Here is a 25,554-nt window from a genome sequence, read left to right as displayed (position 1 = left end):
AATTGGTTCTTCCTTATCACCAGCGCAAGAATGGTCAGAAGTAAGACTGATTCTCTTAAAGCTCAGAATGAGTAAACATTATGAGCTACATGGTATATTATATGCCAAATGGTAAAGTAAAAAAATTTTGAGATTAACATTCCTTTTGAATAATATACAAAATGATCACGTTCCTTCTCTTAAAACCAATTGTATGTTTTACTGTATTTCTGGGTTTTAATTTTAATAAATTTCAATGATATTTTCCATTACTTATATTATCATAAAATCCCATGTATCTCTCTCCGTCTCCAAGTATTTGTCTTTATAAAAACCATATTTTACTACATTTCAGATGGCTTATTTTATACACATGCTAGGAGATATCACAGAAAATCTGAGAAACTCTATTTAATAAATTTCAACCAACCGTGATTTATGGAGGGAAGAGAAGCACTAACTCCTATTACATAAACTGCTAGAATAAATTTTTTTTACTACTTTTAGCATTAAAAAAATAAAGTGAACAGATGAAATAACTGAAATATATCATTTTTATTTTCTTTAAATAGGATGAAAAACATGATAAACAATTTTAAAATGCTGACTTAAAATTCTTACAATAGTATCAGTAAAGCACAGATATGTTTATCTTCAGATTTTTTCTAGCTGTTTATCAGCCCTCCTTTCCACAAAAAACTTTCTCATACAAATGAATTGTAAATAGTGATTAGGCTCATGAAAAAGGCAAAAATATGAATTGTGATTAAACAAAGCACAATTTTCTGAAAATTATTGAAATAAGAGAATGAGGAGTAAATACTAGAATGCAACATTATCTACTAAATCACAAAACCCAGAGACAAACAACATAAGATTTTACAAGTTTATTTTACGTGAAAAAGCTTTATTAGCTATGCACACATACATAGGTATATATATAAAACACATCTATGAGAAATTATATGCATCTTTAACACGGTAAGTTCTAATAATGTGAAAATATCTCATAAATCACATTTATTTAAGTACAAGTACAATATCAACAATTGCAAAGTTATGAAACTTAAGTCTGATCAACTTTCATGAGCTTATGCATACATCTAGGACACATGTCCTATAGAATGCTCAAGAAATAGTTTCTCCTGCAGTTAATATTAAAATTACACACACACACACAAAAATAAATAAAACACACACATAGACTAATGACAATTTCATTTTATATCATACATTAAAAGTTGTATGTACCTGTATGAGCTCCCATGGCGAAAACTCTGCCCACAAATACTACACAAATGGGGTTTTTCTCCACTATGAATCCTCAGATGTTCTTTTAAAGTAGTTCTGTAACAATGCAAGATCATTTAATACCATCTAATAATGTAATTGATAAGACTCTCTGTTTTACAGATTAAGTTTGAGGAAAAGAAGATCTTGACATAAACTATGATTATGATTATAATGCTAATAGTTATAGTACATGTAAAGAATCCTAACAAGCATACATATGTACCAAAGCAAGATGAAATAAGGCAGGTAAAAAAGTGAATAAGCAACCCTCACTTCTGCCTACCACTGCAAATACTAGTATTGTCATTACCAAAGGTTAGTTTATGGATACATTTAATTGAAGTAATTACTGTAAAATTTGGGAGATTACAGTTGAAAATGTGCTAACAAACAGAAATAGCTGTTTCTGGTCTTACTTGGTACATTATTGCGAAGACCTGGTACTAGATTGTAAGGTCCGGATTACCCCTCCCTCCACTCCCCAACCCCAGAGGCCTCAGAATCAGCCTGAGTCAGGATAAACAAAATCCTTAGTCTTTGGGGGGAGAAGTGAAGGGGCTGGACAAGACTTCTACAAGTTTTCCACAACCTCCCTTCTCTTTGTTCACCTCCACTCCACCCCCTAATCGATTACCTCCTTAAAATTCTCTTAATCCCAAGCATTGAGCTAGCATTAATTGTGAGAAGAGAAATTCCAAACATGCTAAGAGAGTTATTGTCCAACAGGTAATTAACCTTAAGTGCTTGGTTGTCTGATTCCAAGGCACCTATTCAGAGTTTCAGCCCTTTACACTAGGTAGGACTCATCCATCCTTTTTTTAAGAAAGGATTAAGAAAATTTTAAAAAAGAGGGAATTCTTCAAATTTAACTCAGGAGCAATGGCAACTAGGTTATTCTACAATTCTATAATATTAGCCCCAACTCTATTTTTATATATTGTGATCTTTTTTTCTTTTTTTTTCTTATTTAAAAATTCTGTGTGTACTGAAGTATGTTGATGTTTAATGATGAGCTATGAAAACATACAACACACTTTTTTGTTTAATCTTCATTATTGACATTTGCTTCACTACTTTCTTAAATACAATCAACAAAACAATAAATCAAATTCACACTAAAAATGTAACAATCTGCACTCTAAATCCTAGATGAGGAGTTGGCTCTGGCACACTCTGCACCCACAGATGAAATTCTCATGTCAAAAATGGCTTGAATATGAGTTAATATCAAATTAAATTTTTCTGGGCAGGCTTCATCCTAAAACTGCAGAATATATTCCAATATTATTATGTTTTCTTCCACATAAGTCAACAAGCATTTAATAAGCATTTTGGTCAAGTACAAGAAAATCATCATCTGCTATAAACGAGTAAGTTATTTAAGTGTAGCCAAAGCAACTCATAAAAACCATCTAAGAGATATATACCCTGATGGAGTCTAAATTAATATTAAAAAAAAAAGTTTGAAGTACTAAACTGGAGGAATTAGTATCAACAAAAAACTGCTCTGTAATTCAAAGGCTGAAGGGAAATTTACTCATGTATTTTAGACTTTTATGTGCAAAGTAGAAAAGTGAAGGAGAAAACAAGGAAGAAAAGTTCTGCTCTTTTTCTGTTCTCCTTCCAAAGGCATGGAAAGTACTTGAGGAATGATTGAGATGTAATGATTCCTGGTGAGATGTGGGACAAGGGGTGGGTCAAGTGAGTGCTGAGGAAAAAGATATTTGGGCCTTTTTGAAATTACAGCATGAATTTCCAGAATTATAGTATACTGACCAGTTTGTTTTGTACCTACAGTTAGTATATTATTTAATAGGAGGCAGCTAGGTGGCTCAATGGATAGAGAGCTGGATCTGGAAATAGGAAAGACTTGAATTCAAACCTAGCCTCAGATATTTACTGGCTGTATTACCTTGGGTGAGGTACTTAAGCTCTATGAGGTACTTAATCCACTGGAGAAGAAAACCATCTGAATATTCTTGCCATGAAAATCTATGGACAGTATGGTCCAAGGGGATCACAAAGAGTCAGATATAACTGAATGACTGAACAATATTCATTAATGCAACCAATAGTACCACCTAATCATTCTTCATCCAGAATAATTAAAGAAAGATTTTCCTTAATCTAAAGAATCAAGGAACCAATTACAGAATCTCAAAGTTCTAAGGTCTCCAGATGCCACCTACTCCTATCTGTACTTGAACAGGAGAGTATGCCATAATATGCTGACAAGGGTTAATCAACTATTACTCAAATACCTTCAATAAGAAGGAATCCACTTTAGCCCTGGGGAACTGGTCAACATTTAGACAGCTCTTTTAGTGTTTCCTTACTCTAGGATAAAATCTATCTCCCCCCCCCCAGCCAATTCCCTAAACCTATTGTAATGAGGCCAGTGACAAATATAATCCTCCAACATGATAGTCCTTCTAATCAATGAAGATGTTCCATGTTCCTCTTACTATCTCAAAAAATGTCGCAAAGAAATATAATATTCTCCACAATAAACATCTCCAGTTCCTTCAATTTTCAAATGACATTATTTTGAGATCCTTCAATATCATGATCAGACTCTAGATTAGCAATATCTTTCCTAAAATAATGAAGGCAATACATTATATTTGTATGTTCTACCAATCATATTATTCATAATGCAATCTAATGCTGCAGCAACACCTATCAGCTCTTTTTGAGCTTTTAGTCCATTAAAAGTCCCAGTTCTTTTTCAAATGATGGCTGTCTACTCAAGGACCAAAAAAGTCCTCCTTTAGTTAAAAAAAAAAAAAAAATCACTCATCGAAATGTTTATCCTTATTAAATTCATTCTTATTTAAATCTGGAGATTATTTTAACTTGTCAAAATCTTTCTAGATCCTATCCCAATTCCCTGTGTTTTGTATCAAATGAAATTTTATAACCATGCTGTTTAGGCCTTTATGCAAGCAATTGTTTAAAAAAAAAAAATAAAAAACTTAAAGAGCAAGGAAACTCCACCAAAGAATCTTTTTCATAATAATAAATTCATTACTCTTTTGATCCCACTGTTCAGTGAGCAACTATCTGATCTTTTAAAGAAACAATAATTCATTCAGCTTCTACTGACATTTGGATCCAAACCCAGTAATTTAGATTCATAACAGATTTATGGGAAAGGGAAAGGAGACAAAAAACAGAGGAGAGAATGGAGTGGAGGGAATAACAAGAAAAAGGGAGGAGAGGCACAGAGACAGAATGAACAAACAAAAATGTAAAGTCAAACATAACAGAAAGAAAAGTATGCAAATATCAAAATGTCAAAGAAAGAACTATAGTCAAAGAGAAAAGGCACCACTAAGTTTAATTAAAATAGCAAAATGATTTAATAAATTCAATTTACACATAAGAAGTATAAATTCTTCTCATCATTATCTACTTCAATAATTATTCTACTATAGAATATATGGTCTATACAGAAATGATTTATCAACAGCAATTATGAAAATTTTTAAATTTTTGATCAACAATTTTTATTGGCCCAGAACTGTGAATTCACATTTTAAAAAACATTGAGAAAGGTCCCTCTATCAATCACCACACTATTATCTCTTGGGCAGCTAGGTAGTGACAGAGTACAGAAAGCACTGGGCCTGGAATCAGCAAGACCTGAGTTCAACTATGGCCTCATAACCTTATTATTATATATGGAGTCAGTCATTTAATCTGTTTATCTCAGTTTCTTCATCGATACAAGGGGGATATTAATAGCACCAACCTCACAGGATATGAAAAGGATCAAATAAGATCATATTTATAAATTGTGTAGTACAGTGCTTCTCACATAATAGGCACTACATAAAATTATCTGTTATCATCATTATTATTGCCACTTAAATTAGAAACTTTATCTTTTATAGCCAGTCAACAGTCTTTTCATCGGCCAGGGCTTTTTCTATTCCATCAAAACAAATTTCAATAATATATGTAAACAATACAGTCATTACTAGTGAACTAAGAAAAAAAAATGTGGAGTAAGGGTTAAACAATCCAGTTTATCATACCAGTGTTATTCTTGATCACAATGAGTATTCAATGAATAAATATTTCTTCTTACATGTCATTTAGTCACAAAATTTTCGAGTTTTATCCACCCATAAAACCACGTAAGTAATCTAGAGCAAGGCTTTTTAAACTTGGCTTCTTGAACTTTTTCCACTTGTAACCCCTTTCCACTAGAGAAATTTTTATGCATTCCCAGGTACAGATTACAGTTTTTTTAAAAAATAAGTATACAAATCAAATATTTACTGATAATAAATCATAATTTCATGACCTCCACATTCAGTTATATTGCAATCCACAGCTTAAGGTTTGATATAGGGCAAGTGTTTCTAGGAAGCCACTTCTGCCACTCCATATGGCAGTTCAGTTACTACTGGGGCAATGATACTGTTTATAGCTTTTCTAAGACAAGCTGTATTCCATAAATAAAGAGAAATTACAATAGGATTGAAACTGTGCCACCAGATGGTGCTATTAAAGAAGGCATAATACTAGAATGGAGACAAGGATGTAATTCTAGATCATGGAAAAGTAGCCAATCAAATCCTATTACTGAGGTAGTTCAATTTTTTCCTTAGGATTTTTTTTTCTCTCACCTGTAAAATGAAGAATGAGCTAGATCATCTCCAAATTCCCTTTCAACTCTAAAGCCTGGGATCCATCCTATGATGCTTTTATCACTGACTTGTAAGATAACAAATTCAGATTCATTTAAATTTTCACTTTTGAGTGTTCATTGACTAACAATAGAGCAGGCACTCTGGAATTAAAAGGCCTGGGTTCAAATCCCACCCCTGACACTACCTGTGACATTGAACAAGTCTCTTAACTTCTGTAGGCCTCAGTTTCCTCATCTGTCAAATAAGGGGACTGGACTAGATGACTTCTGAGGTACCTTTCCAGTTGTAGATCTATGATCTTGTGATCCTAATAATAAATAGAAAATGATTTAAAAAAAAAAAATCCCGAAATTGCACTTCCATGTGGAAGTGATTATATTTGCTCTATCCATAGGGCAATATAAGGAGTTTGAGCTTACTGAGAAACTGGATTCAGGTTCAAATAAGAAACATTTTACTAACAATAAGAAAGGTCCAAAAGTGGAATGAAATTCTATCAAAATTAAAGTGTTTTCAGACAAAAAAAATCCATAAATCAGTAGGAGCTAATCATGGAATCTGAGTTGGAAAGGGCCTCCAAAGTCTAGTACAATTCATAACTAAATAAGAATTCCTTTTTACAACATATCCAAGTCATCGTCCATTTTTCTTTAAAGACACTGGAAAAGCATAATGCTTTGCAGATACTAAGTACAAAATAAGTGTCTTTCCTCCCCAACTCATTAATCTAGTAAGGGGGAATCTGCTACCTCCTGAAGTTACAAATTCCACTTTTGAAGAGCCCTTTTGGTATTTTTTTTCCTTCCATCAAATTTAAATTTGCCTTTGAAATTTCCAAATGCTGCTGTTAACTCTGCCTTCTGTGAAAAAGAGAACTTATGTCCCTCTTCTACATTATACACCCTCCAATACTGAAATAGTCATCATATACTCCATTATTTGCTCTCCTCTACATTGAACAATACCAGTTCCTTCAACCAATGCTCATGATATAATCTTGTCTCTTTACCACTCTGCTCAACATCCTACAAAGTTTCTATAGCTGATCGTTATTTGTCATTTTTTTTCAAATAACCATTAACAGTATTTTTCTGATTATCATAATATCAACTTGAGGGGAAGTCTCTGGATAACACCTCACCTTTCTCTTACTGATTTTCCACATATAAAACAAGTCCATTTTCTCTTTCCACCATGAGTACATTCTATATGTCGTTTCAAATTTCCAGTGTCATTGAATTGGCGACCACAGATATCACATGGAAATGGACCTAAAATAGAAAAAGAAAGGAAAATGTATTTATTCAAGTTAAGTAAAAGGATTCTAAAGCAGGTGAACCTTTGTATAAGGGAAGGGAAAAGGTAGGATGGAGAGCTGGAATAAAATACATAAAAAAATTTTAAGTCTTTTATTAACAGAAATAAAGTTAATGTTTTCAAAGAATGCTGGTAATTTAAATCATTGCTCTGGCTTTAAGGAAAAAAAATTTAAAAATCATTTCTTTTTTACAATTTCAATTTTTAAAATACTTATGATTATTTTTGTTGGAAAAATGTCTAGTGACTTGATTTTAACATATTTTGGTAAATTATTAAGAGACTACTTACTGCCAAAGCACTGTGCTAGGTGCTAGGAAATATACTTACAAAAAACAACAAAATGATACACAAATTAGAAGTTTATTCTGAAGTGACTATCTAGAGTAGAGAATGTATAGAATAACAGAGTATAGAAGCATCAATGTCAATAAAAAGGAGGTATCTAATGGCATGCTGCAGGATTGTGGATCTATCATTCAGCAATGCATTTATTAAGCACTCATGATGTGCCATATATTTTGCTAAGTACTAAATATTTTAAAAAGGAAAAATTGAAGATTTCCATACTCAATAAGTCTACATTTTAATGGGGGAGACAATACATATATAGCTATGTACCTACAGAATAAATACAAATTAGATGGTAGATAATCCTACAGAAGGAAGGTTCAAGTAGTAATGAAGATGAGTGAGGTAGGAAGAATTTGATAAAGATGAACAGGAAAGACCACTTATAAAAGGTGGGACTTGAAAGAAGTCTGAGAAGCCAGGTCTGAGAAGCCAGGTAATAGAGGCAAAGAGAAAGAACATTCCAGATATGAGAGATACCTTTTGAGGAGACACAGAGAAGGTAGATAGAGTGGAAGAAATAGCAAGAAGCTTATTCTGAAGTGACTATCTAGAGAACAGAATGTATAGAATAATAGAGTTTGATGAATTACAAAATACTTGGAGGAAAATGGAGTATAAGACTAGAAATATAAAAATGAGAAAGGTTGTAAGAGATTTTTTAAAATTAAATATTTTCAATTAAACATTTACTTCACCACACACATTCCTACTTAATTTTTTGGGGGGAGGGAGGGGATTTCCAATGAATTTTTTTTTTAATTTTTATTTAACCTTTTTCTTTCTTTTTTTTTTTTTTTAAATTTCAAGTTCCAAATTCTCTCTTTCCCTCTTCTCTGAAATGGCATTCAATTTGGTATAATTATACATGTACAACTATGCAAAACATATTTCCACATTAGTTATGTTGTGAAGAAAATGCAGAACCCCCCCCCCCAAAAAAAAAATAAAATAACAACAACAAAAAATTAAGTGAAAAACAGTTTGCTTCCCTCTGCCTTGATATTCTCAGTTCTTTCTCTGGAGGTGGATAGCATTTTTCATCATGAGTCCTTTGGAATTGTCCTAGATCACTGTATTGCTGAGAATAAATAAGTCATTCATAGTTGATCTTCATATACTACCATTTCTGTACGCACTATTATTCTTATTCTGCTTTTTTTACTTTGCACCAATTCAAGTAAGACCAGGTTTCTCTGAAAACATTCTGCAATTCATTTCTTATAGCACAATAGTATTCTATTACCTTCATACACTACAATTTGTTAGCCATTCTCCAAATGATGTACATCCCTTCAATTTCCAATTCTTTGCCACCACAAAAAAGAGTAGAAAAAAATATTTTTCTAAAAATAGACCTTTTTTCCCTTTTCTTTTTCTGTCTCTGGGATACAGACCTAGCTAGATCAAAGAATACACGCACAGTTTTACAGCCCTCTGTGCATAGCTATAAACTGCTCTCTTGGATCAGATCACAACTTTACTAACAGTGCATTAATGTCCAAATTTTCCCACAATCCTTCTAACATTTATCATTTTCCTTCTTTATCATTATCACCTATTTTAAAACACACACACACACACACACACACACACACACACACACACACACAAGCTTCTTATAATATAGATGCATAGTTCAGCAAAACAAATGTCCAAAAAATTTACCTTTTTCCCCCTGCTAAATCTATTTCATGATCCCCTTTAAATGTATGGTTTCTTCTGCTTATGACCGATAATCATTTCAACTTGCATCATGTTGTTGTCAAGATCAAATGAGATATTTTCAAAGCACTTAGCATAGTTCATACTATACTGGTACATACTAGGCACTATATGTGTATTCACTCCTGCTTTTTCCTCTTCTCTCTTCCCTTTTGAATAAGTACATTTCTTCAACAAACTGTGTGTTCTACACTCTTTTGCCCAATTAACATGAAAGTAGATTCAAAAGACACCCTTCTCTCCATTCTTCCATAGGTTTCTACTTCCATTTACCTTATGTAAAATAAGTTTCCTCTCCTCTATTCTTCCCTAAGGTATCTTTTTTTCCTTCTCTCTTCTATTAAGATAATCAATACAAAAACTACTAGGCTATTTATGTTATTTGACTGCCTATGAACCCTGACAACAGAAGTTCTGAGAAGACACTTTCATCATCACACCCTCCATTAAAATGGAAATAATGCAAACTTCATCCTTATGTAATTGCCTTTTCATTTATCTTTTTATGTATTTTTTTTGTTTTAAGTCTAAATCTTTTTGAATTTTTGAATTAACATAGTCCATACTCTCTCCTTTTGTCAAAGTGATAACTACTAAATCTTGTCTGATACTAACTATATAGCTTCTTGACATTCAAAATTTATCTTTCTTGTTAACTTGCAGTACTTTTTTTATTTTTAAACCTAGAAGCTGTTGATTTTGGCTATGACATTCTTGAGGATAGTTCATTGGGAGGTTTCTTTTAGGAGATGATGAATGAATTCTATTTTCACTTTTCCCTCCTGTTCTAATATAGCAAGATAGTTTTCATATTTCTTCAAAAAGTGAATCTGTATTCATATTTCATCTTAATTTTTGAGGAGTTCAACAATTTTTAATCTGTTTTCTAGACAACTAGGTGACAGAGTAATAGAAGTCTGGGAATGGGGTCAGAAAGAACTGAATCCAAAACCAGCCTCAGATAGTTAGCTGTGTGATGTTGGGAGAGCTCCTTAACCCTGTTTGTCTTAATTTCCTCATCTTTAAAATAATCAAGAAAAGAAAATGGCAAATCGCTCCAGTAGCTTTGCCAAGAAAACCATAAATGAGGTCACTGAGAGTTGGACATGACTAATAGAATTGAACAAGGTCTTCTACGTTAACTGTTTTTGATGAACAATACCTTACTTTTTATTTTTGAAAACTTTAGACTTTGTTTTAATATTTCACTCTCCAAGCCTTTCTCTAAAAAATGCATTAATTTTCTACATCCTTCTTCTAACATTCTCATTTCATTTATATTATTTTTAACTTAAAAAAAAAAACTTCAGTTTTCATAGGAATTATAATTGACCTTGTGGCCAACTTTTTCTTCTTCTTCTTCTTCTTCTTCTTCTTCTTTTTCTTCTTCTTCTTCTTCTTCTTCTTCTGCTTCTGCTTCTGCTTCTGCTTCTATGTGTTTTGAAGTTATAATCTTCGGGATTTATGCCCTGGGCATCTCAGACACCATAACAACTCTTTATCTTTTTTTTTTTTTTTAATTCATTAACCCAACTTTACTTATCAGATTTGAGATTTCATGGTAGGGTCAGGCCCTATAACTAATAATGGGACTATGTTTTCTTTATATATATTCTTTATATAATCCTAATGAATGTTATCTGGAGTCCTGCTTTTGCTTTCTCTGGATACTGAATGTTCTGTGTTCTTCAAAAATCAAAGGAAGCTCAAGTATCAGTAGGTCCTCTGCAGAATGATCAATAGACTGCGTTCCTGGGCTTTCCAGGATCCAATTTAAATTTAGACAACATAAATTCACACTTGTTGGGGTAAGTTCCAGTCAAGAGTTGCTGGCTAAATCCTCATCAAGTACAGTGGAAGAAGACACTCTGAGAATGAAAGAACTGCTGCTTACCTGTTCTAAATTACTAAAAGCAGAAATTAACTCTTGATATAAGAGCAACAGCCCTATAATCACAAACTAAGGATTTAATCTACAATTAGGGGCTGCTTCTGTTCCACAGTTCCTGTACTGGTAATTTGCCTATGAGATGAATTTATGATCTGGGGCTAGAAAGCTTACTAACTGTAATTTCTTCTTAGATTTCTTAATCAATACTTGGTCTGTTGCTCTTCTAAAACCTCTGCTAGAACAGCTATAGGAAAGCTAGGCTAAATGACTTCCTCCTACTCTCTCATCTTTTCTGGTCTCTGGGAACAGTTTTAAATGCCAAACAGATTTTATATTTAATTCTAGAAGCAATAATTAGATAGTGGAGTTTAAGTGATTCAGGGATGGGATGAAAAATAGTCAGACCTGAACTTTAGGAAAATCATTTTGGCATAAGTTAGACTGGAATAGGTAGAAACTTGAGATGGAATTACTCTGTCTAGAAATTAAATGAGAGCCTATACTAGGGTAGTCATTGTTTAAACAAGGATTTATTCATGTAATGTCATATCTGTCCTTTAAAAAAATCAACTGACCAAGTATAGGAGTGAAGCCTGGGCTTGACCACAGATCATGAGAAAAAAGGGGACATATAAATGTAGTAGTGATAAAACTGATTAACAGATTTGTTACATGAGATTAGTGTGACACAGGAGTTAAAGCTGACACATAAATTGTGAGCTTGGTTTATCAGAAAAATGGTGGAGTTCTCAAGGATAACATAAGTTAGGAAGGGGAGAAAGGTTTTAGGGAAAACCGAATCATCCTATTTTGGATAGGCTGATTTTGAATTATCTACAGGCTACCCCATCAGAGGTATCTCACAAGCAGTTGGAGATAAAAGACTGGAGATCAAGACAGATAATAGATCCAGAAATCATATGCAACCCCCACCACCACCACTAAAAAAAAAAAAAAAAAAAGACAGAAAGACTTAAGATTAGAGAGTGGTGATGAAAGAGAACAATCTGTAGAATGGCTTTTCAATGAAGGCAATATATTACTAAATTTGAGGAGGCCAGAAAATAGAGAGAAAAACATAATCAAGGTATAAGAGGCCTGGAATAATAATCTGGAAAAAAAAAATTAAGCTCAAAAGAGATTCATTCATGTAATATCTTATAGTTAGCCTCATTTAAAAAAAAAATTGAAAGGACAATGAAGACCAGGCTTGACCACAGATCATATTTTAAAAACCTAAAGAATCCAAGACAGAGATTAAATAAATTGTGTATCATTCCTTCTACCTAGCATAGGAGTCTATATACAGTTGGTGCTCCATAAGTAGGTACTGAATTTTTTAGTCAAAAGATCTAATAAATTACACTAATACACTGATCAATTTAAAAACTAATTCACTCTTAGACTGAATAATATAATGTTAATAACAAGAGAGGTAGTTCTACTGCATATTTCTACTGATCAAGGAACATCTAGAACACCAAATGCTGGGCTCTGACAAGCACATTTTTCATATTTTCAAAGATGATAAAACAAAGAAATTTCAAAAATAGTGTTTTTCCCCCAAACCTGAAGTGATATCATGTGAATTATAAATAGTAATGCTGAGCTGAGTGAGTACTAGTAATACTGAAAATATTTCTGAGGTAAACAAGGAAAAATACAAAGCAACAGCATTAAAATTTCTGAGAACTGGTAACTGATTTCTATGTAGCTGCACAAGACAGCAATAAATCCAACTAAAAGCTAAAAAAAAAACTAGCTTAAATTTCATAGAATAACAAACTTTCTAATAACAAAGACGTTTCAGAAATGAAATTGAAAGATCTCATTCTACCATATAGCAAGATGATGAAGTAACAGGTTCTAAAAGACTTTGCTCTTTTATATATCTCTCTGGAAATAACTAAATGGCACAACAGATGGACTGCTGGGCCAGTGTGAAGTCAGGAAGATCTGTTCATCTGATATCAGACATTTCCTGAGTGACACTGAAGCAGCCACTTAACTGCTAATTCCCTCAGTTTCCTCAACTGTAAAACGGGGGCACCTGTTTCTCAGAGTTTGTATGAGAATCAAATGAGATAAAATTTATAAAATACTTAGCATCGCATTGAGCATCTAATAAATGCTCATTTTTTTCCTTCCTCTCTAAAAACCACACATACACGTAATGTTATTCTCAAAACATTCCAAATGAATAAAAAATGACCCAAAGAGCAACTGAAAGATGCATGGTAGACATGTGGCCAGAAAAGCCTACTTATGTTAAGTGAAGATGAACAATCTAAAAATTATATTTTTACAGATATGGACAAAAGTCAAATAATAAATTTAGACTGAAATAATTCAGTCTAAGAGTGAATTAGTTTTTAAATTGATCAGATTGAGTTTGCATTAGTGTAATCTATTAGATCTTTTGACTAAAAAATTCAGTAACTATTTATGGAGTACCAACTGTATATAGACTCCTATGCTAGGTAGAAGGAATGATACACAATTTATTTAATCTCTGTCTTGGAATCTTTAGGTTTTTAAAATATGATCTGTGGTCAAGCCTGGTCTTCACTGTCCTTTTAATTGTTTTTTTTTTTAAATGAGGCTAACTATAAGACATTACATGAATGAAGCTTAGAGGGACTCCAATTGGCTGCATTAGTACATAATGATGAAAAAAATGGTTCCCCTGAAATACTAAATTATTCAATTGGGACACTGAACTTTCAATAAACTAATAAAAACAGGTTTCAATTAACATCAGCAAATAAAATAATCAAATTGTCATTTAGATTGCTCACCTATTTACAAAATTAATCTGAAAATACACTAAAACAGATTGCCAATCATTTATCAACAGCAAGGGATAATAGCAGATGAACAGCCAAAGGGTTCTCCAGTACCTATAAAATGTAAATAGATCTATAAAAAAGCTTCTAGTAAGTTACATAAATTTTCCTCAGAAAGACTATGAAAAAGCATCAAGATTTTTAAAAATCAGAAAGTATTAACAAGTTGCAATCTGTGCTGATGGGAGAATAGCCCAAATCTATTAATATGTTAAAGCATATTATTCTACAAATTGCTATAAAATTATACATACTCTTTGATCAAGCGAAAGTCTACTAGGTCACTACTAGGTCTGTTTCTCAAAGAGGTAAAAAACAAAAAAGAAAAAGATGTATATGTACAAAAATATTTAAAGTAGCTCATTTAGTGGTGGCAAAAAACTGGAAATTGAGAGAATGTTCATCAATTAGGAAATGGTAGAACAAGTTACTGTATATGATTGTGATGGAATACTATTGTTCTTTAAGAAATGATAATCAGGACGCTCTCAAAAAAAACCTAGGGAAAACATATGAACTCATGCAAAGTGAAATGAATATAACTAGGAGAACAATGCATATAATAACAGCAATACTGTATAATGATCAACTGTAAATACCTTAGTTATTTCAGTAATACAGTAATCCAATATAATCCTGGAAGACATTTGATAAAAATGTTATTCCTCTCCAAAGAAAGAACTGATGGGAGTCTGAACACAGATCAAAGCATACTTCTTTAGTTTCTTTATTTTTCTTTCTAGTCTGTTTTCTTTCATAGCACATGGATATATGTTTTCATGACTACATAAGTATAATCTATGTCAAATTACTTACCTTCTCGATGGGGGGAGAGAAGAACAGACAAAGAATTTGGAACTAAATCTGAGGATGGGGGAGGAATGCTAAAATTGTTTTTATATAAAATTGGGGTAAATATAAAATACTAAACTTTTGTAAAAGAAAAATGTTTAAATAAAGTATATTTTATTCTAGTTATCAAGGGAGTAATGGCGCATGTAATAGCTTCTGCTAAGATCACTGGTTACTAACAGTGATTTACATACCCAGGTGAAACTTTTCTTGGTGTTTTAACCGTGCAAATCGTGACTTGAAATGTTCTTCACAATAGGTGCACTTAAAAGGTTTGTCTTGAGAATGAAGAATCATATGTTCCTCCAAGTGTGGTCTTCGAGTAAATGACTTCTTACAAATCTAAAAAGGACATTTTCAAATAAAATATTCTAGTATCAAAATTAAATAATAAGGAAAACAAGTCATAAGCAAAATAATTTTTTTTCAGTCTAAGTTCCTACGGAAAAGATTTTGAAAGATAATGCACAGCACAAAAGAATAACTTTTACATGATAGGTTAGGGAATGGACCTGTACTTACATTGTAAGAGAGAACTCCACAGAGTAAGAAAATTCTCTCTATTAAAGCAGCCTGATAGCCTGTCAATAGCTTATAATCTTAGAGAGTAGCCTAGAATACTGAGGAGTGATTTTCACAAGATCAAACAGCCAATCTGCATCAAAAATAGGGCTTGAAGACATTTGAGGCCAGCTTTCTATCCAATATATCATGTTGCCTTCCATTAAAATGATAAAATTTTAAACCACTACAATGGATTAAGTATAAAATGAATTATTATCCAACTGACTGAGGGCCCAATATACTATGCACGGCATATATGGCTTCTTCTTTTACCCTGTTAAATATGAAAGGATAGAGAATAACTTTTACTTTAGTTTGCACTAAGGTGTTCAGTACAGTACTTGGCAAATAAAAGGTACTTAATGTTTACTGATTATTTAAGAAAGGAACCACTAACAAAACCACCATATAACTTTTAAACTGCTGTTTAAACTTTTTTTTTAACAAATATTTATTGTTTTTTTTTTAATTCTTTAAATGTGGAAGTCAAATTTTTAAGCAATTAAGAGAATTGCTTATAGAAAGTAAGACTGATCTTATGCAAATAAAATAAATTAATAAGTAACTCTTATTTCCAGAAAAAAGTTCTTATAGAAAAGAGCCCACCACAAAGTCTGCACATGACTATTGCTGCATTCTAGTGCTGAACAAAAGTAACAGCTTTAGTCTCCAAATTATTAGAAGCAAAATCCAGTTCAATATCAAGCCCATCTTTTCCTTTTAGATTTAAGCCATGCTACATATTCATTCATTCAACAAATAATTGCATACTACATGCTAAAGAATATATAGTTAGCCTCAAAACTATCAAGGGCTAGGTTCAAATCCCACATCAGATAACTCAGTAAGGCTAAATAGGATGGAGACAATATATCAACCTGCACTGATCAAGAGTGTTCCCTCATCTGAAGGTTCCCTATAATTGAAATTACAGGCTTAATCTCTCTCTCTCTCTCTCCCCCTCTCCCACTGTGCAAGATACTATGTTAAAGAGATAAAAACAGAAAATATTTTAAATTTTGGCTTCAAGGAACAACAAAAAAAAATGACATGTGCAATAACTATAATACAAAGTATTACATATGAAACATATATATAAGTATATACATACACTTACATGTATGCGGACACACCGTTAGGACACAAAAAAGGTACAAATCGAGAGGATATTTCAAAAGAGAAAGAGATTATACTGAACTAAGGGAATAAAGAGAAACTTTTGTGAAGATGCATTTCAATTAGAACTAGGAAGATGAAGAGGAATTCCAAAAATGGAGAGAGGCATGGGAATTCCAGATATAGGGAAAAGGATTAGAATTTATTAAAACTCACAGATAATAGAGAATGGTATGAAGAAGGAAAAATCAACCGAGATTTAAATATATAGTACGATGATTACCTCAATTTAGATAGTACTTAAGAGACTAGGATAAATATCAGTAAAAAAAAAAAAAAAAAAATTGAGCTTTATATATTGAGCTTTAAATGCCAAGCCAGGGAATTTGAACTTTATTCAGGAAAGAGTGGAAGTCACTGAAGATTTTTAAGCAAGGGAGTCATGAAAACTTTACATTCAGATTAATGTATCAGAAGGATATGGGAGGCTAGTTTAATAAACCGATCAGAAAAAGGTTAATTTAAGTCTAAACCAGGAAAAAATAGAAGAGACAGGTGAGACAGATACTGTGGAAGATTGAGACAAAGATTCTAGTCTAACAAGCCCTTTATAAAGAATCCAAACTTTCTCATCCATAACTAACACAATGGATGTATGTAGAAGTCAGAATTCAAACACTGAATTCTAATCTAAAGCTAAAACATCTGTCAATAAGCAATCATTAAGCACCTACTATGTGCCAAGCACTGGATTAAAACAAAAGAAATACAAAAAAAAAAAAAGGCTAAAAGGGGAGTCAACATGTAAACAACTACATCCAAACAAACTACACAGAAGATAAATTGGAAATAATTAACAGACAAAGCACTGGAATTAAGATAATTGGGAAAGATGTCCTATAAATTGTGGGATTTTAAGGATACTAGGAAGGCCAGGCAGTATAGAATTCTAGGATACTGAGAAATAATCAGTGAAAATGAACAAGTGGGAAAATAGTGTCGTGTCTGAGCAACAAAAAAGGAAGCCTATTGTCACTGTATCACAAAAAGAAGAAAGATATAAGAGTGAGGAAAAAGGCAGTTATGAGGGTTTTAGAATGTCAAGCAAGGGATTTTACATTTAATCCAGGAAGAAAAAGGGAGTTCTAGGGTTTGTTAGTACAGAAATAAAATGATGGGCTTTAAGAAGATCACTTTGACAGCCAAGTAAAGCATAGACTAGGGTAGAGAGAGACTTGTGGCATGCTCTCTGCAGGATGTTGCAATTTGGAGTGGTAAGATAGTAGTAGTGTCAGGGAAGAAAGAGTCTTACATGAAAAATGCTATAAAGATCAGCTGGACTAAGCAATGCACAGTAAAGAAAGTGAAAAATTATGAGAAGTCAAGAACAAAATCAAGTTTGCAAATCTATGAATGGGATGATGATGCAATGGGAAAATGTGAAAGAAGGGAGGATTTGAGAAGAAAAATAACAAATTTAGTCTTAGACATACGCTGAGGTTAAGATGTCTGCAGTACTACCAGTTCAAGACATAATAGGCAGTTAGGCCATACATCAAAACTGGAGGTCAGAAGAAATTAAGGCTAGAAGAGTAGATATAGGAATCATCAGTGCAGAGATGATAACTGAATCTCTACAAATTGAAGACATCATTAAACAAAACAGCACAGAAGAGTGCCATGACTTGTTAGTAGATAAGAGCAGTAAGACATGAAAGAGAAGCAGGCCAAATAAAATAAGATTACATTTATTTCTAGTAAATTTCAAATCATACATATAAAGGTTATAAATCGCCTTTAAAAATATAAGACAGAAGAACTATAGGTTCTATAACAGGTTCAACTGAAAAAAAGTTAGTGCAACTACAATTTCTTTATGAACAAGCAACAGGACAAGCCAGCCAAAAAAAGCTAAAGCTTTCTTAGGCTGCATTAAATCAGTCACATCTCCCAAAAATGAAGTAACATTTCATCTATACTCTGCCATGACTGGCCCCCATCCGCAGTACTGTGTTCAACTGTGCCACTGTAAGCTGGATGGTTATGAGAGTATGACAGATCAAGCAGGCTAGTGAATGTTCTCATACCATGTGCAAACTGACTAAAGTTAAGAGGGGATGTTCAGCAAGAAGACTAGAGGTATTACGATAGCCACCTCCAAGAAACAAAAAGACAGTCAGATAAATGAGAGCTCAGATTTATTCAATATGGTCCCAAAAGGCAGAATGAGGAACAACTTGAATAAAGAATAAAGAGAGAGATTTAAGATTGCTCAAAGTGTAATCATCATTTTAGGATAGAATAAGTTTTGCCTCATTGTCCAATTTTACTTTTAAGTAAATGTTGGATGACCATTATTTAACTGTGCTGCTTGAGGCAAGGAGGTGGCATTAAAATACTGGACCCAAAATCATGAAAACTTATAATTCTGCTTTAGACATTACTAGCTTCATGACCCTGGACAAACTACTTAACTTCTGTATCTCAGTTTCTTCATCTGTAAAATGGGGATAATAATACCTATTTCACAGAACAAGGAGTTGATTAAATGAGAAAAAACAAAGGCTTTGCAAAGCTTGAAGTATTACACAAATGTTAGTTATTACTGCTAAATAGCACTTATATAGCACTTTTAAGCTTTACAAAGCAATTTATTATTATTATTGTCATTACATTATAATTACTATTATTAAAATTGGGGATTCTGTGATTCTTTAGGACTGCTGGCCTTGAAGAAAGGAACACCTCTTCTACCTCATACTTTTTCTAGCCTTGGACAACTCCTTTACAGCTTAAACTGAAAGCTAATACAATTATGAGTTTTTTTCCTTACCCATAAGATGGGGGAAAAAAAACCAAGTGTTTCACAAGATGATTTTGAGAATACAATAAGTTAATGTATGAAAAGCATTTTGCAAACCTTAAGGCAGTATGTATATTTCAGTTATAATTACTGTTTCACATGAGAATTCAAGACCTAATAAAGAGGTCAAGTGATTCAGCCAAGACCAGTGATGTGCAATTCTTAAATGCTTTATGACTACCTACTACAGTAACGGAAAAGAAAATATAAATTGTAATAGGTATTAGTTCATATCCCACTGTCTCTTAATCTGCGGCCACCCTGATTCAGGCAGGTCCTCATCATCCCATATTTGGACTACTGCAGTAGCTTGGTGCTTCATCTCCCCAGATGACTTCTACTCTGTTCCATCCTCCACTCAGTTGTCAAAAGGTTGTTTCTAATATCCCATTCAAAAAATTTCAATGACTCTCAATCACCACCAAGATCAAAAACAAAATCCTGTTTGACATTCAAAGTAATTCATAACTTGTCCTGCCTCCTCCACCTTTCTGTTCTATGATTTTATGACACTGCTCTTGTTGCTGTTGGATATTTTCACTGGCTGTCCCTTGTGCTTAAGGGGCTGTCCCTCCCTCTTCATTGCCACCTCCTCCCTTTCCTGGCTTTTTTCAAGTTCCAGCAAAAATCCTACTCAATCCTCCTTAATTTTAGCACCAAATTTCCAATTTTTCCTGAATAAAACTTGTCTGAACATAGTTTTTTGCATACATTTTCCTTGAGGACAGGGATTGTCTTTTGCCTTTCTTTGTATACCCATTGCTTAACACAGTAGTGGCATTTAATGTCTACAAATTGATAAATATAATTTCTTTTGAACATAGTGACTGAATAACTTTGCTATTATTTTGATAGTATTAATGAATCACAAAACCACAGTTTTTGCTTTTCAGTACTTCAATGAGATTATCTCTTGAATCTGAGTGCTCCATTCCTTACTAAAAATCACAATCTATACACACTATCCACACACACTATCTGTGTAATTCTTGCCAATGTCCTTCCATAAGTTCTCCATGAAGAATCTAGCATGCCCGTGGCCTTCGTCTGAGTCTCATCCTATTTTGTATAACAATGGAGCACTCAGGTTTTCTAAAACTGGCCACCAATTTTTCTAATTATACAGTACTTCAATGATATTTCTTATACTATGTTTCTTACATGTAGATGATCACTGCAAAAATACATCCCTCCATTCCCCACAGTGTTATCATGAGGAATTAGAGTTAGTGAGTGAATCCTGGGAGTTTCAGGATTCAAAAGCACCGCATATTCCTAGAAGAATATTTCTGTTTAAAAGATGGATTTATCTTACTGCTTCCAAAGAGAAGTACATACCATATATTTATTTTTTAAAGAAAGAAAAAAAGCTCCTTACATCACATTTCCAACTTTCACTCTTAGTCTTCTTGATGGAAATAAATTCTTGTGCATTCTCTGGATGAAATCTACAATGGAAAAATAAGAATATTCTGGATAGGCCATATTCTTTACCAAAATTTGCAACACATATAAATATACTTAAAAATCACAGGGAACCAAAGAGAAAGAGAGAGAAAGGGAGAGAGAGAGAGTCAGGAAGACCTAAGTTCAAATTTGACCTCAAGACACTAATTAATTGTGTGACCCTGGGGAAGTCACTTTAACCTGTGTCTCAGTTTCCTCCTCTGTAAAATAAGTTGAAGAAAATGACAAACCATTCTAGTATTTTGGCTAAGAAAAAGCCCCAAAATAGAATCATGAAGAGTTGGATGAATACAACTGAACAAGTGCCTAACTAAGCCCAGCACCCTATCCACTGCACCATCTAGCTGCCTCTTACACTCACTTGGAAATATGTATTAGTAGCAGAATCTTGTACCAAAAAAACTCCTTATTCAAATGAAATCAAAGATTTGGACTGCCTCCACACACTCTTTTTTGTACACCCAGAAAAATAATATCATTTTGGGGGACAATAAATTAAGAAAATACTTGCCTTTTAACATGTTTAGCTAGAGTCTTCTTACTTGCATGAAGTTTATTACAATAAGGACATTTATGTTCCTTTTTATGGAATTCTGTTTCATTGCTGTGCTTCTTTCGGTGAACAGTTAGGTTAGATTTTGTTGAATACCGCTGATGACAAATATCACATTCAAAGGGCTTCTCACCTGTGTGAACACGGGTGTGACTTTCATACTTTCCTATTAAAAAAAAAAAGGGAGGAGAGACTAGAATTCAGAAAATTTTTTATGTAAAATTTATTGAGATTCATCTTGATTTATAAATAAAAAAGCAACATATTCAAGGAGAGACCTATGATTTCATTAGCAAGGAACTTCTTGGTGAATCAAATGCCAGATGACAAATACTTTTCTAATCAATACAAGTCAACACTTTCTCTAATTTAAGTCTCAGAGAGTTACCTACAACCCAGCTTCTTAAACTGTAATTCACAACAATATGGCACTTTGTAACTGAATGTGAGAATCAGAAAATAATGATTTTATTATCCGTAAATATTTGATTTGAATAACCTATCATTTTTATAGATCTATATATCCAGGTCATTTAAAAATTTCTCAGGCAAAAAGGGGTTGCGAATGGAAAAAGTTTAAGAAGCCCTAGAAAATCTCAAGATGTTAAATGTAATGCAAGTCTTCCTCACTGAAACTTTGTTTAATCATGCTTTACATTACACAGCCTTTTATTAAACCATATAAGACACTAAAAAAAAAACTATCATCTTTACCTTTGGCAAACCTCAAATAATTAAAATTACACTTCTCCTTACAAAGCTATCCCTCCCCCACACACAAACAAAAGCCTTCAAAGTAAAAAAAGTTACTCATATCTACTGACTTATAAAACACTAAGATTTAGGGAAATTGTGAATTCTTCCAAAGAATTCCTTGAAGTCAAATAAAAGATAAACTGTAAAATATAACATGCAAATAGCAAACCAACTTTCCACAAAAGGTCTATTCATCACCAAAGCTTAATTGAAAATTAAATTCATCTCATTCTTTCTATACAAATACCTCCAAAAAGGGGTTCTTAACGTTCTTTGTGTCACAGATCCTTTTGGAAATAGGATGAAATAGATGAACTCCTTCCAATAATGTTTTTAAAAGCATACACTAAAATATGTAATATTACAAAGCAAATCAATTATATTTAAATTTGTCTATCAAATATAAATCCACTTTAAAAAAAGTTCACAAGCCACAAGAGACTTTCTTCTCTAGAAATTAACCTTTAAAAGACTCTGGGGACTAGTAATTCTACAAGTCTTCCATGAGCTAATTTGTATTTACTAAGCAACTTCTCCCCACCTGAATGGCAACTTTCTATTGCAACCTATCTTGAATCATTTCAGTTCTCCAAATTCAGTACTCTAATTTAACTACCCTAGAAAAAAACTACATGCTCAGACTACTTAAATTCATGAAACTCCCAACTTTATACAAAGTCACTCAACTCCATCCTCAAACCTGACAGGTAAAATACTCTTTCTAATCCCCTCTAATTGTAAAATGATCTGTTCTTAAAGAAATTATCTACATTCTCAAGCTTTTCAACCTGATCACTTCATTTCAGCACAGCTGGATTTCCCTTGAAAACATGAAACCTGCAACTTCCATACACTCTCCAACTCACAAGGCCAGGAAAAGAGATAGATATGCTTATTCCCTAATGTTACTTCTAAGATATTTCTCTGGCAATATCTATTCCCTTCCCCAACATTTTTTCCTTAAGTTCAGTCTAACAATACTTATTGCTAGTTATGACTTTAGGTCCTTTGTTAGCACATCTCATTCCTTGCCTCATCAGCAGTTTCGTGTCATTCAGATGTCTGAGATCATGGCATGTGAACTAAGTTATTTTTCCTTTATTTGCAGAAATGTCTTTATTACTACCTGCTTTATTACTACTACTATCTCTTTTTCTCTGATCATAAAAGATGTGTCACTGAAACTAATTCCTCAATAAATAGTCTACATTCCATTCCATATTTATCCTATGGGATTTTGCTCTAGAAAGAATACTGGTTTTCTCATCCAACTTCAATCACTCCTCCATTTACCTAAAAAACAGCTAAGGTTTACCTAATCTTTAAATTAACTTAATACTGCAATATCATCCTAGCTATCTCACCGTAGTCATGTGAAAGAAAAAGGCACTAACTGGATAGGGAAGAGGAGGAGAGGAGGGAAAGATAAGAGGGGCAGTGCTCAATCATAGTTCAGAAATTCAAGTGGGGTTGGTCCTCTCCTTATGAAGAGATCTTAACAACTGATCCCTATATCCTTCTCCAAATACAGAATGCTGAGAACATCTAACAATCTATCACATGGTTTTTTGCTTAGCTGTGTTTTGGTTTTTTGACAGGGAAGGATGAAGACAAAGGGGTAAGGAACAGTTTAGCAGGAAAATAAAGGAAACACTGAATAATCTTTTTGTTTTAATATAGAGAACAGAAAAAAAGGCAAGAAAGACAGCTCTGAAAACTATAGATTTATCTGTTCTTAAAAAAATTAGCAACCTGGGCATTAGTGAGAACCAAGGTTGTGTATGCAATTCTTTTTCTTTTTTCCTGTTCATTTCCACGTACTTGGAAATGACCAATTTACATAGTATTGACATTCAGAATTTTAAAATAAAAATGTTCAAAAAGTAAAAAAGTTAAGCAAAAATAATCAAATAGATTTGAAATAAAAGAAAGCTTTCACAAAGCAGAAAGTATATTGGACATATAGTCACAAGTCATGAGAATTAGTGCCAGATTTGGACAAGTTATTTAGACTCCTCAGCTTTCTTATCTTCAAAACAGTAACAGTATCTATATTTTCTTCTTTAGGAAGCATTGAGAAATGTTTGTAAATCGTCATGTCATGTGTTATGGGCTAGAACTCTGAACTTAAAACAAGGATTCTTATAAGGTACTAAGTGGAATTGATGAAACAATGGTTATCTAGTTTAGCATGGTGCTTAATAGTTCTCTAAATTCAGTATGATTGATTTAATCTTACAACAAATAATGGTTTCCTAGTGATATAATGATTAATTTATACTTAGTATAGAGCATATAAGAGCATATAAGCCAAGCTCTTAGAGCCAAGGAGAGAGATTAATTTCCACCTTCAGTTAGGCTCCTGGTGGCTCGGATTCAGATCTAGAGAAGACAAGTGGACTGGAAGCTGAAGCACAAGCCCTTGGACTCAGATTCATTCATCCCATCTCACACCACCTTGGTGGCAGGTTCTCCTCCTGCATTTTTCCACTGAGATCAAGGTCGGTCTGAAAGACTCTCCAGAAAGCTGCCCAGATCCAGGAAGGAAATAATAAAGAATTTGGACTTTAATACCTGGCTATTCTTGTGTTCATTACTCTGCTGAAACGAAGGCTGCTCAGAGACCTCCAGAAAACAAACTAAGAACATTACATTATGCAAATGTGAATTAATATTATTAATATTAAATTATCTGGAACAAAATTTAAAGAAGGTTGAAATAAGAAAGGGAGGGGAAAAAAAGAGGGATGGATGTTGAGTTGTATTAAATGGTTTCATTCTCATTTGAGTATCACTTGCACTCATTCCATATTCTAGAAGATCAAAAAACCTGATGTAGCCTTTCCAAGTAAGAATCTGGCATAGGACAAAAAAAGCTAAAAGAAATTATGTCTATAATTTGTTTTTACATCATTACCCAAAAGAATAAAAACTCATAATTTTTGACAGGAATTCAACACCATAAAATCAATCTAACTAGAAATTTCTTTTACATTTTTTAAAGCAAAAACGTATTAAAAATGGTAAACTGCATTAACTTTCCCCCAGTAGCTACATACAATTCACAATGCTCTTCAACTCCTGCTAAAAACAAATGAAAAAAATAGTCATTTCTCTGACCAAGATCAATTCTGTCTGAAAGTTTAATACCACAACTAATGATTTCAATAAATACATTTATTGTACATATCCAAAAAATAACATATTGCACAAAGATATACAAATATGTAGAAACATTTCATTTACAAACATCTGTATTGTCTAGCATACATGTACATATTTTCTGTATCATGCATATAGATGCATGCACTTTCATACAT

The 25,554-nt window shown here is 32.9% G+C and overlaps 1 protein-coding gene across 1 annotated transcript in view; it reads right to left on the bottom strand.

The window, feature by feature from the left end:
- ZBTB41 (zinc finger and BTB domain containing 41) overlaps positions 1-25,554 on the bottom strand; it is a 54,870-nt gene that overhangs the window by 19,089 nt on the left and 10,227 nt on the right. Inside the window, exons 2-6 of the mRNA XM_051998715.1 lie at positions 21,437-21,644; positions 20,837-20,906; positions 15,110-15,257; positions 7,075-7,204; positions 1,231-1,326 (exon numbers count right to left, since the gene is read on the bottom strand). Of these exons, the coding sequence (XP_051854675.1) occupies positions 1,231-1,326; positions 7,075-7,204; positions 15,110-15,257; positions 20,837-20,906; positions 21,437-21,644 (652 nt within the window). The remainder of the gene's footprint in view (positions 1-1,230; positions 1,327-7,074; positions 7,205-15,109; positions 15,258-20,836; positions 20,907-21,436; positions 21,645-25,554) is intronic.

Source organism: Antechinus flavipes, chromosome 4, assembly GCF_016432865.1.
Source record: "Antechinus flavipes isolate AdamAnt ecotype Samford, QLD, Australia chromosome 4, AdamAnt_v2, whole genome shotgun sequence".
In the NCBI taxonomy this organism is placed as follows: domain Eukaryota; kingdom Metazoa; phylum Chordata; class Mammalia; order Dasyuromorphia; family Dasyuridae; genus Antechinus; species Antechinus flavipes.
Note: the sequence above shows the minus strand (reverse complement) of the source record. Positions and strands in the feature narration are given on the sequence as shown.